Genomic DNA, 13,555 nt, shown 5'->3' on the forward strand with positions numbered 1-13,555 from the left:
CACGCCTCAGGCTGGTGCAACGTCACGCTGGCCTCTGCTGCCGCAGGCTCCCCCCACACTCCATGCCCACCGCCCCCCCGGCTGAGTAGCCAGAGCCCTGGAATCAGCTGCTCCTTTAACCCCATCCTCTCTGAGCGGAAAAACAGAGGCCCCCCGGCGACCTACACACAGAGGCGGGGCCAAATCCAAAGCTGAGCCCCTGGGAGCTGTGAGAACAAAGAAGAGAAAGGGAAATCTCTCCTAGCAGCCTCAGAAGCAGCGGATTAAACCTCCACAATCAATTTGATGTACCCTGCATCTGTGGAATACATGAATAGACAACGAATCATACCAAATTAAGGAGGTGGACTTTGAGAGCAAGATTTATGATTTTTTTCCCCTTTTCTTTTTTTTGTGAGTGTGTATGTGTATGCTTCTATGTGAGATTTTGTCTGTATAGCTTTGATTCCACCATTTGTCCTAGGGTTCTATCCGTCCGTATTTTGTTTTTTGAAAAATTTTTTTCTTAATAATTACTTTTTATTTTAATAACTATTTTATTTTACTTTATCTTCGTTCTTTCTTTCCTTCCTTCCCTCCTTTAGACAACGAATCATCACCAATTGAGGAGGTGGACTTTGAGAGCAAGATTTATTATTTTTTTCCCCTTTCCCTCTTTTTGTGAGTGTGTATGTGTATGCTTCTATGTGAGATTTTGTCTGTATAGCTTTGCTTCCACCATTTGTCCTAGGGCTCTATCCGTCCTTTTTTGTTTTGTTTTTTCATTTTAATAACTTCATGTTTTATCTTACTTTATTTTATATTACTTTATCTTCCTTCTTTCTTTTTTTCCTTCCTTCCCTCCTCCCTCCCTCCCTCCCTCCTTCCTTTCTTTCTTTCTTTCTTCTAATTCTTTCTTTCTACTTTTTCTCCCTTTTATTCTGAGCCGTGTGGATGAAAGGCTCTTGGTGCTGCAGTCAGGAGTCAATGCTGTGCCTCTGAGGTGGGAGAGCCAACTTCAGGACACTGGTCCACAAGAGACCTCCCAGCTCCACATAATATCAAACGGCAAAAATCGCCCAGAGATCTCCATCTCAAAACCAGCACGCAGCTTCACTCAACGACCAGCAAGCTACAGTGCTGGACATCCTATGCCAAACAACTAGCAAGACAGGAACACAACCCCACCCATTAGCAGAGAGGCTGGCTAAAATCACAGTAAGTCCACAGACACCCCAAAACACACCACCAGAGGTGGACCTGCCCACCAGAAGGACAAGATCCAGCTTCATCCACCAGAACACAGGCACTAACTCCTGCACCAGGAAGCCTACACAACCCACTGAACCAACCTTAGCCACTGGGGACAGACACCAAAAACAACGGGAACTACGAACCTGCAGCCTGCAAAAAGGAGACCCCAAACACAGTAAGATAAGCAAAATGAGAACACAGAAAAACACACAGCAGATGAAGGAGCAAGATAAAAACCCGCCAGACCTAACAAATGAAGAGGAAATAGGCAGTCTACCTGAAAAAGAATTCAGAATAATGATAGTAAAGATGATCCAAAATCTTGGAAATAGAATAGACAAAATGCAAAAAACATTTAATAAGGACCTAGAAGAACTAAAGATGAAACAAACAACGATGAACAACACAATAAATGAAATGAAAAATACTCTAGATGGGATCAATAGCAGAATAACTGAAGCAGAAGAATGGATAAGTGACCTGGAAGATAAAATAGTGGAAATAACTACTGCAGAGCAGAATAAAGAAAAAAGAATGAAAAGAACTGAGGACAGTCTCAGAGACCTCTGGGACAACATTAAACGCACCATCATTCGAATTATAGGGGTTCCAGAAGAAGAAGAGAAAAAGAAAGAGACTGAGAAAATATTTGAAGAGATTATAGTTGAAAACTTCCCTAATATGGGAAAGGAAATAGTTAATCAAGTCCAGGAAGCACAGAGAGTCCCATACAAGATAAATCCAAGGAGAAATAAGCCAAGACACATATTAATCAAACTGTCAAAAATTAAATACAAAGAAAACATATTAAAAGCAGCAAGGGAAAAATACACACAAAGGAATCCCCATAAGGTTAACAGCTGATCTTTCAGCAGAAACTCTGCAAGCCAGAAGGGACTGGCAGGACATATTTAAAGTGATGAAGGAGAAAAACCTGCAACTAAAATTATTCTACGCAGCAAGGATTTCATTCAGATTTGATGGAGAAATTAAAACCTTTACAGACAAGCAAAAGCTGAGAGAGTTCAGCACCACCAAACCAGCTCTACAACAACTGCTAAAGGAACTTCTCTAGACAAGAAACACAAGAGAAGGAAAAGACCTACAATAACGAGCCCAAAACAATTAAGAAAATGGGAATAGGAACATACATATCAATAATTACCTTAAATGTAAATGGACTAAATGCTCCCACCAAAAGACACAGATTGGCTGAATGGATACAAAAACAAGACCCATATATTTGCTGTCTACAAGAGACCCACTTCAGACCTAGAGACACATACAGACTGAAAGTAAGGGGATGGAAAAAGATATTTCATGCAAATGGAAACCAAAAGAAAGCTGGAGTAGCAATTCTCATATCAGACAAAATAGAATTTAAAATAAAGACTATTAGAAGAGACAAAGAAGGACACTACATAATGATCAAGGGATCGATCCAGGAAGAAGATATAACAATTATAAATATTTATGCACCCAACATAGGAGCACCTCAATACATAAGGCAAATACTAACAGCCATAAAAGGGGAAATGGACAGTAACACATTCATAGTAGGGGACTTTAACACCCCACTTTCACCAATAGACAGATCATCCAAAATGAAAATAAATAAGGAAACACAAGCTTTAAATAATACATTGAACAAGATGAACTTAATTGATATTTATAGGACATTCCATCCAAAAACAACAGAATACACATTTTTCTCTAGTGCTCATGGAACATTCTCCAGGAGAGATAATATCTTGGGTCACAAATCAAGCCTTGGTATATTTAAGAAAACTGAAATTGTATCAAGTATCTTTTCCGACCACAACGCCATGAGACTAGATATCAATTACAAGAAAAGATCTGTAAAAAATACAAACACATGGAGGCTAAACAATACACTACTTAATAACAAAGTGATCACTGAAGAAATCAAAGAGCAAATAAAAAAATACCTAGAAACAAATGACAATGGAGACACAACGACCCAAAATCTATGGGATGCAGCAAAAGCAGTTCTAAGAGGGAAGTTTATAGCAATACAATCCTACCTTAAGAAACAGGAAACATCTCGAATAAACAACCTAACCTTGCACCTAAAGCAATTGGAGAAAGAAGAACAAAAAAACCCCAAAGTTAGCAGAAGGAAAGAAATCATAAAAGTCAGATCAGAAATAAATGAAAAAGAAATGAAGAAAACGATAGCAAAGATCAATAAAACTAAAAGCTGGTTCTTTGAGAAGATAAACAAAATTGATAAACCATTAGCCAGACTCATCAAGAAAATAAGGGAGAAGACTCAAATCAACAGAATTAGAAATGAAAAAGGAGAAGTAACAACAGAAATACAAAAGATCATGAGAGATTACTACAAGCAACTCTATGCCAATAAAATGGACAACCTGGAAGAAATGGACAAATTCTTAGATATGCACAACCTGCCAAGACTGAACCAGAAAGAAATAGAAAATATGAACAGACCAATCACAAGCACTGAAATTGAAACTGTGATTAAAAATGTTCCAACAGGGCTTCCCTGGTGGCGCAGTGGTTGAGAGTCCGCCTGCCGATGCAGGGGACACGGGTTCGTGCCCTGGTCCGGGAAGATCCCACATGCTGCGGAGCGGCTGGGCCTGTGAGCCATGGCGGCTGAGCCTGCGCGTCCGGAGCCTGTGCTCCGCAATGGGAGGGGCCACAACAGCGAGAGGCCCGTGTACCGCAAAAAAAAAAAAAAAAAAAAAAATGTTCCAACAAACAAAAGCCCAGGACCAGACGGCTTCACAGGGGAATTCTTTCAAACATTTAGAGAAGAGCTAACACCTATCCTTCTCAAACTCCTCCAAAATATAGCAGAGGGAGGAACACTCCCAAACTCATTCTACATGGCCACCATCACCCTGATACCAAAACCAGACAAGGATGTCACAAAGAAAGAAAACTACAGGCCAATATCACCGATGAACACAGATGCAAAAATCCTCAACAAAATACTAGCAAACAGAATCCAACATCACATTAAACGGATCATACACCATGATCAAGTGGGGTTTATTCCAGGAATGCAAGGATTCTTCAATATACGCAAATCAATCAACGTGATACACCATATTAACAAACTGAAGGAGAAAAACCATATGATCATCTCAATAGATGCAGAGAAAGCTTTCGACAAAATTCAACACCGATTTATGATTAAAAACCCTACAGAAAGTAGGCATAGAGGGAACTTTCCTCAACATAATAAAGGCCATATATGACAAACCCACAGCCAACATCATCCTCAATGGTGAAAAACTGAAACCATTTCCACTAAGATCAGGAACAAGACAAGATTGCCCACTCTCACCACTCTTATTCAACATAGTCTTGGAAGTTTTAGCCACAGCAATCAAAGAAGAAAAGGAAATAAAAGGAATCCAAATCAGAAAAGAAGTAAAGGTGTCACTGTTTGCAGATGACATGACACTATACATAGAGAATCCTAAAGATGCTACCAGAAAACTACTAGAACTAATCAATGAATTTGGCAAAGTAGCAGGATACAAAATTAATACACAGAAATCTCTGGCATTCCTATACACTAAGGATGAAAACTCTGAAAGTGAAATCAAGAAAACACTCCCATTTACCACTGCAATAAAAAGAATAAAATATCTAGGAATAAACCTACCTAAGGAGACAAAAGACCTGTATGCAGAAAATTATAAGACACTGATGAAAGAAATTAAAGATGATACAAATAGATGGAGAGATATACCATGTTCTTGGATTGGAAGAATCAACATTGTGAAAATGACTCTACTACCCAAAGCAATCTACAGATTCAATGCAATCCCTATCAAACTACCACTGGCATTTTTCACAGAACTAGGACAAAAAATTTCACAATTTGTATGGAAACACAAAAGACCCCGAATAGCCAAAGCAATCTTGAGAATGAAAAACGGAGCTGGAGGAATCAGGCTCTCTGACTTCAGACTATACTACAAAGCTACAGTAACCAAGACAGTATGGTTCTGGCACAAAAACAGAAATACAGATCAATGGAACAGGATAGAAAGCCCAGAGATAAACCCACGCACATATGGTCACCTTATCTTTGATAAAGGAGGCAGGAATGTACAGTGGAGAAAGGACAGCCTCTTCAATAAGTGGTGCTGGGAAAACTGGACAGGTACACATAAAAGTATGAGATTTGATCACTCCCTAACACCATACACAAAAATAAGCTCAAAATGGAGTAAAGACCTAAATGTAAGGCCAGAAACTATCAAACTCTTATAGGAAAATATAGTCAGGACACTCTATGACATAAATCACAGCAAGATCCTTTTTGACCCATCTCCTAGAGAAATGGAAATAAAAACAAAAATAAACAAATGGGACCTAATGAAACTTCAAAGCTTTTGCACAGCAAAGGAAACCATAAACAAGACCAAAAGACAACCCTCAGAATGGGAGAAAATATTTGCAAATGAAGCAACTGACAAAGGATTAATCTCCAAAATTTATAAGCAGCTCATGCAGCTTAATAACAAAAAAACAAACAACCCAATCCAAAAATGGGCTGACCTAAATAGACATTTCTCCAAAGAAGATACACAGACTGCCAACAAACACATGAAAGAATGTTCAACATCACTAATCATTAGAGAAATGTAAATCAAAAGTACAATGAGATATCATCTCACACCAGTCAGAATGGCCATCATCAAAAAATCTAGAAACAATAAATGCTGGAGAGGGTGTGGAGAAAAGGGAACCCTCTTGCACTGTTGGTGGGAATGTAAATTGATACAGTCACTGTGGAGAACAGTATGGAGGTTCCTTAAAAAACTACAAATAGAACTCCCATATGACCCAGCAATCCCACTCCTGGGCATATACCCTGAGAAAACCATAATTCAAAAAGAGTCATGTACCAAAATGTTCACTGCAGCTCTATTTACAATAGCCCGGAGATGGAAACAACCTAAGTGTCCATCATCAGATGAACAGATAAAGAAGATGTGGCACATATATACAATGGAATATTACTCAGCCATAAAAAGAAACGAAATTGAACTATTTGTAATGAGGTGGATAGACCTAGAGTCTGTCATACAGAGCGAAGTAAGTCAGAAAGAGAGAGACACACAAATACCGTATGCTAACACATATATATGGAATTTAAGAAAAAAAAATGTCATGAAGAACCTAGGGGTAGGACAGGAATAAAGACACAGACTTACTAAAGAATGGACTTGAGGATATGGGGAGGGCGAAGGGTAAGCTGTGACAAAGCGAGGGAGAGGCATGGACATATATACACTACCAAACGTAAGGTAGATAGCTAGTGGGAAGCAGCCGCATAGCACAGGGAGATCAGCTGCGTGCTTTGTGACCACCTGGAGGGGTGGGATAGGGAGGGTGGGAGGGAGGGAGACGCAAGAGGGAAGAGATATGGGAACTTATGTATATATATAACTGATTCATTTTGTTGTAAAGCAGAAACTAACACACCATTGTAAAGCAATCATACTCCAATCAAGATGTTAAAAAAAAAAATAATGGTAGAAATAGATCCTTTGTACTGCACAATGAGTGGTTTCCAAAACCCTTCCCTTATTATATAAACACAATTTTACCCTTGTTTCCAACAAATCTAAATGCTATGGGCCAACTGCATCACCCAGTGAACCAATTATCTTTCATATATCTTGTACACACCACACTGCTGTTCTCATTTTTTCTCATTTATTCTCTTAGAGTTATGAATTAACTTGGGACAGTCTTAATATCGTTCTCGTAAATAAAACTAATTATTAGTCATCTTTCTTCTTCAGTTTCCTCAATGAGGTCCCTTTCTCCTCTTTTTCAGTAGTGAGCCCTAATCATTGCTGATAATAAGCGTTAGCAGTACTATACCTGTATCCCTCCCCACCAAATCACAAGTGAAATCGTGTAACTTAATGCCATCAATGTACAAAGAACTTAGAAAATGCTCAGAAATCACCTTCTTAATCTCTGCAAATCTATTTCTTCGGATTAAACTTACTTTTCTTCAAGCACAAGCAGTCCAGATAATGTAGTCTTTCCTGTTACATTATTGTAAATGCCCACACAGTACTTTCAGCTATGTTATGGGATCTCTAAGCTCCCTTCCAACTCTGAAAACTGATGATTCTGTAACAGGCCCGAGATTTTTATTAGCATTTTAAACAGTTTCCAAGGGCATATGCCTTCCAATAGGCAAAACACATAAATATATTTGGTGACATAAACCATAATCAAGCTAGGAAATTCTACAATGCAGTGAATTATTTTAAGATTGTATCAAATGGTATTTAAAAATAATAGATTGGTAGATTTTACAATGACTTCTTAAACTTCCCCAATCCTTACATGCTTTTTTTACTCTGGAATTAAAATCAAATTCAACTAAAACAAGTTATCTATTGAGAACTCACATGGCCAAGGCACTAAATAAAGTGGAGAATCCAGTTCAGTAAGACAAGGTCCCTACCCGTTCCTATCCCCACCCCAAGAGTGCTGTTTGTATTGTGTGCTTTCACACCTACCTAGAACTTCAAGACCTAGCTCAGATCACTCCTTGAACATGAATGAATCTCCTTGCTTTCATCTTCTCTGCCACTTAAGCCTGAACACTATATACTGCCCTGGGTTATTTATGTTTTTACAAATGCCTTAACCACTCAACAAGCATGCAGAGAATACTGAAGGCAAGCACTATCTTCAACTTTTTGTCGTCCCTCTCAGGGAATTATTTAATCTTCTAGCACAAAATACTCCCTAAGCCTAACTTAGAGGGAACTGAAATTTAAGGTCTTACTCTTAATGTCCCCTAGTCAAAATCTTGCAGAAGTAGAATATGGTAATTTAGAGTTCATGCTCTGGGGGTATCTGGAAATCCCTGATCTACTACTGTTTAACTGGCCTTGGGCAAGCACTCAGCATCACCAGATTGAAGTTTCCTCAGCTGAAACAGAGATTGCTACTAGTATCCACTTTACTAAAGTTGTAAGGATCAAGTGTATAAAGTCCACAGTAAGCATTAACAATTATGTACAGAGAAATAAAAGAACGGTAAAAAAATTTTTTTAGCTCTTGATTCCTTGGAATACTGGAATTCAGCTGGTAATGAAGCATATGAAAATAAAAGCTGGTGATGAAGCATATGAAAATAAAAGCAGAACCTTATTAGTTACCTCAACCTACTGAATATTCAGTATTAATATTTATAGGTGCAGCATTCACTTTGTTTATACACATTAAAATTTTCATTCTGTTATCTACAGAATCACTACTTACTGCCACTAAACCATAGTATCCTACCTTCGAAGAACACTAAAACATGAAAGAAAAAAGGACACTAGGGTTTTTTCCCCCCAATAAATTGCGCCTATAATTTAAGTCCTACCAAAAAAAAAAAATCTTTAAAAACGTTGACATTCCAAAATTTTGAAGTCTGCATCCATTTCTTTACCTTCTTTACATTAAAAAAACTATTTAGTTATTCAGAGACCTGAAAATTTGGGCCTATAAGGGACCTTTTGTAATTACCCATGTACAAGTCTCTCAAAAGTGAATTTAATCCCAAACTAAGTAGCCTGGCCAAGATATCAGATAGTACACAGCAAAGAATCCTACAGGACTAGAACCCATATTTGTAACTGGTAGGTCATATTCCCTTTGGATTCCACCATGAGAAAAATGGTTTTTTCTTCCTTTTGGATGTAATATCTTCTTCTCCCCTTAGCACAAGGTAGAGTGGTCTGCACATGTTAGATTTTCTATAATGTTAATCTTGTCCTCAAGATCCTTCTAGCACTAGGTATTTTAAAACATGTAACAATAACTATGATATTTACAGCAAAATAAACAAGTAAATAAATTTCTAGTGAGAAATTAGAAAGCATCATTTAAAAATAGAACACATGTACTCAAATACGGAAAAATCTTCAAAACACTTGACCGCAAACGTTATTTTAATTAATCTCTTAAGTGTCAGTAATCTAATATATATAGTGCTTTGGTTCCCAAGACTTGTCTATTACTGAATGGTCTGAGCGTATTAAGTCTTAAAAACTTAGTTGTTAAAAATATCTTAATGACAAATTACTGGAAGTCATTTACTGTTCTTAGGCATATCTTCTATAATATTCACCAACTATTAAAAATATTATCAGTATCACATTTTTAGGAGTAATCCTCCAAGCAATGTTTTAACTTATTCAAGCCCAAATTGGTAGATAATCCTTATCAAGTTCAACACTAGTATATCTTAACATCAGAGCATTACTCTTCCATATAATTAGAAAAAACAAAAACAAAAAACTCCTCAGGCATGTACGTATTACCTTTCCTTTAGAGGAAATGTAAGAAAGAAAGCTTCAGTCAATAATCACATATGCAGTATTATCACATGACTTGACTTCTTTATTCTAAACATATTATCCACACACAAGTCTGACTAGTGGAACAAAACTGTACTATTATAGGGAAAGTCCTATCTTTAGACTAAAACTGAACACAATCAGAATGAAAGTCAGTACTTTTACAGAATGAGCCAAACTGACAGAAATGGGAGGGGGTAAAAATCACACCACACATTCTACCTACTTAAAGTTTTTTATGTATGTTCCATTCAAATGTTTATTTAAATTTTAATGGCTTGCATTGGGAGCAAGCAAAGCTCCAAAGGGAAGTAAACAGCATTCTAATCCTTTAAAAAACAAACAAAACCTTTTATTTATTTTAATCCTGATTTTGACCCTAGAACTCACAAATCTAAAAATATTAATGCCCAAAATAAACACGTCTCTTCCAAAAACGAACACTCGAACCTTTATTATTAGCAAACTAATTTTAAAACTTTTGAATACAATACTTAAAAACTCCCTAGATAGCAAAACTTTTTGAGAATCATTTCTGGCTATGAAGTCACAGAACCAAAATGTCATTGGCTATTTTAATATGCCAGCATATTAACTTAATTAGGAACAGATTATTACATTTTTCTTGGTTCTCCTTTCACAAATCAAAAATTATTTCCCCAGTACATAAGGTTTGGGCGTGTTTTCAGGTGTTAAAACGTACCGTTCATACAAAAAAAACAAATAAGCCCGTCAGCCACAATTTAAATTGAAGACTATTTTTTCTTCCCTTTAAAGTGCACAGAAAATAAAACCACTAGAGAACAAAACAAGTATCCAAGCTATAAAAAGCTAATTAGATCGGGAGTTGATTGATTTTGTGATGGGATAGAAGGCGGGAAGGAAAGAATGTAACAATTTCTGTAGTGCAAAAAAAAAAGAGGGAGAGAAACCAAGATTACCCGTGAAAATATAACAATTCTTCAATATGCATGTGACCAAGGTTTGGAACCAACCGTACAAGTCTCCTGGAACAGAACTTTATAACAAACCTTCACATTCACCATCCCCATGTTAGAAAACTCCTTTCAATAAGACCCATTTGCTTGTTGCACCTTTTTGTTTCAGGTTCAGTAATTCACCTTTCTGGCAGTAATTTTGGATCTAAGGAAATGAGACTGAAACCCCGAGATCCTGCTTGGGTTTTTGCCTGACGAGGGAAAATGACAAGAAATGCTGGCGGGAAAACCCTACGAGTCAAGTTTCCACCCTCCTGGCTCCCCCTCCACCTTCTTCCCACCTTGACGAAAGGGATAATCCAAAGAAAGTTTATAGCCCAATCCCCGAAGGGCTGGAAAAGAAAGCAAATCGTTCGAGCTGAATGCACCTAGGCCCGCTCACATCTGCGAGAAAGGAGGCGGCAGCTGGGACCCCGAGTGGGCAGCAGCAGCAGCTCTGGCCCCGGGAGCAGGGCGGCCTAGCGCCTCGGGCAGGCCGGCGGGTAGGCCTGGCCTCCGGGTCTCCAAGCGTAGAGCGACTCCCTTGCTCACAATGGTGCGTGATCTCGCTCCTTCACGCTACCTGGGACGCGAAAGTCACGTCCTGGGAGGGCAGAGCATGCGGTGGGGGACGCAGAAGAGGCCTAGGACCAGAGACGGGCAACGGCCTAGAGGAAAGAATGGGGGAAGGGGGTTAGAAGGTGGGCGAGGAAAGGGACCTGCCGGGATCGGGGAGCGGAGGGTGGCCTGGAGACCTCCGCAAAGCCGAGCAACCAGTTAAGGCCAAAGGGGTGGGGCAAGGCCTGTGTGAGGGCCAGGGCCGCGGATGGGGGACCCCGAGGGGAGCTGAGGGTCGGATTTCGGCCTCACCTGAAGTCCTTGTCGCTGGATGTCATTTTTTCCAGCAAATTGGAAATGTGGTACGAGGCGCTCGCCATGTTGCCGGCCTCGATCCCGCCCGCCGGCGCTGCTCGTGCTGCTGCCCGCCGCCGCCGCCGCTGGGGCTCCTCCTCTCGCTCGCCGCGGCTCCCGCTTCCAGGGTCGCAGGGCGACGCAGACGCTGACAAGGGAGGCGCCTGGACGGGCTGCCCCCTCCCCGGCGAGGCGTGGGCCTGTCCCGGGGGAAGCAGAGGCTACGGGGCCGGCCTAACGACGGCGCTGCTCGCCGGAAAACGAGTTCATGAGCAGCGAGGAGTACAGCAGGCTCTCTCCGGAGAGGCAGCCACTTCCACTCGGGGCAGTCCCACTCCCACTCCCCTCCGCACTCGCTCCCTAAGGCAAGAGGCCAAAACCCGCCTCCTTCGCTCCGGGGGAGGGCGCGGCAGACGCGGGACGCTACGGAAAGCTGAGGTCAGGGTTCAAGGAAGTCTCCCCACGCACGCTGTGGAGACGCTAGGTAAAGGACAATCCTGTTGGCTGAAGCCTGTGTCAATCTTCGCGTACCCGCCCTTCAGGAGGCATGACAACGGCCAAAAGGGGCTGTTCTCGCGAGACTTGAAAGCGGCGGTTAAAGGATTGGGGGCCAGTGGGAGGAGGAGACCTTCATCCGAAAATAACTTGTTTTTCCTGTACGACAGTAAGAGAAAAAGCTTACGATTTTTAAGGCGCATAAGGCCTAGGAGTAAAGTTAATTAACAGGTTAGACTCGGGGCGAACAGAAGAGTTATTAGAAGGAGCTTTCGTTCTGAATCGGACGCGTGGCCTGCATTGCCTTAACCACGATGGTGCAAGTTGCCACGTGAAAACCACAAATCCCAGAATTCAGTCCGCATGTTACACTGGGTCAAGATATGATTGGCTGAAGGAACTTGTAGCTTCCTCATTGGCTCCATGGGAGGCCTGAATGCTGGGATTTGTAGTCTGGCGAGGCAGCTGTGTTGAGTAAATCCTTCGGAGTACGGTGGATTAGATTTCTGCAGCAGATTCGAATTTTCACTTACAGTTGTTTTTGGCTGTTGTGGGGTGTCTGCAGAGCTAGGCTGCTGCGGTCTGGGCAGGCGCATTGCGGATGAGTTGATGTTCTTGGCAGAGGCCTAGTAGCGGCTTCCTAGCACTAATCCATGACAGTGACGGTCGCCTCATCCTCTGAAGGCAGCTGAGCCTCTTCTGGGCACTCCCAACGTGCATTGAAGAGCCAGCCCCCTAAAGCAATAAGGACCATAGAAAGACCAAGGGCCGATGACCGATGATTGTATTCAGGGCTTATTCCTTTTATCTGGAATAGCTAAATGATTACTCTCTGTATTCAGCATTTGTGGAATTAATAATCCTGCAGCTATTTTATTGTTCCCTAAAACATACACAGACAGCAATCGGAGATACTGAATCATGTGTTTCAGTATCCATGTTTTTATCTCCTTCATTCGAATTGGAGCTGGCCTTCCTAAAAATAAAATTTAAAAAAAGAGAGAGAGAGAGAGAAAGCCCAGTTAAGAGACGAGGAAAATTCGGTCTAAATCTGTTATTCCTCTAGTTGGGGGAAAAAAGAATTTAAATAGCTCCTTTCTTCCAGGTATTAAATCTCAACATTTCTTTACCGTTCTTTCCTATATTCACCAAATGTTATTTAGTGTCTTAGAAAAGACAGGCATAGTTATAGGCAATAACAAAATAGATGAAACACTTTCTGACCTAATAATTCATATTTAAATTTCCCCTCATTACTCGTTTACCCACATGTATGCTGTACTTTACCCAAGTTAGCTATTATTAGGTTCCATGAGTGCTTCAGCCACAATTCCATTCTGCTCTGAACAACCTTTTCACAGTATTTAATATAAACTATACACACACACACCCCAGACACATCACACACAAACAAGCCAGTCATTTATCTTGTGTGAACCCCAAGGCCTAAAATCTCAATCATCTAGTGATAACCTTTTTTTTAGCCTGAATCTAATGAGAACCAAGTCATGTTTTTTCCTTTTGTATGTACAAGTCTTTCATTTATCA

General features: G+C 40.4%; 1 protein-coding gene across 2 annotated transcripts in view; it reads right to left on the minus strand.

Annotated features, from left to right (window-relative positions):
• Positions 1 to 11,869, minus strand: part of CAND1 (cullin associated and neddylation dissociated 1) — a 55,233-nt gene extending 43,364 nt beyond the window's left edge. The window contains exons 1-2 of one of the 2 annotated variants that reach the window (XM_079936329.1): positions 11,471 to 11,869; positions 11,184 to 11,268 (exon numbers count right to left, since the gene is read on the minus strand). Coding sequence is in view for 1 of the 2 variants with exons in the window: in XM_079936328.1 (XP_079792454.1) it covers positions 11,471 to 11,538 (68 nt within the window). In the remaining variant the exon portion in view is untranslated. The remainder of the gene's footprint in view (positions 1 to 11,183; positions 11,269 to 11,470) is intronic. The other variant, XM_079936328.1, reaches the window with a different exon arrangement.
• Positions 11,870 to 13,555: the final 1,686 nt, after the last annotated feature.

Source organism: Stenella coeruleoalba, assembly GCF_951394435.1.
Source record: "Stenella coeruleoalba genome assembly, chromosome: 11".
Classification (NCBI taxonomy): domain Eukaryota; kingdom Metazoa; phylum Chordata; class Mammalia; order Artiodactyla; family Delphinidae; genus Stenella; species Stenella coeruleoalba.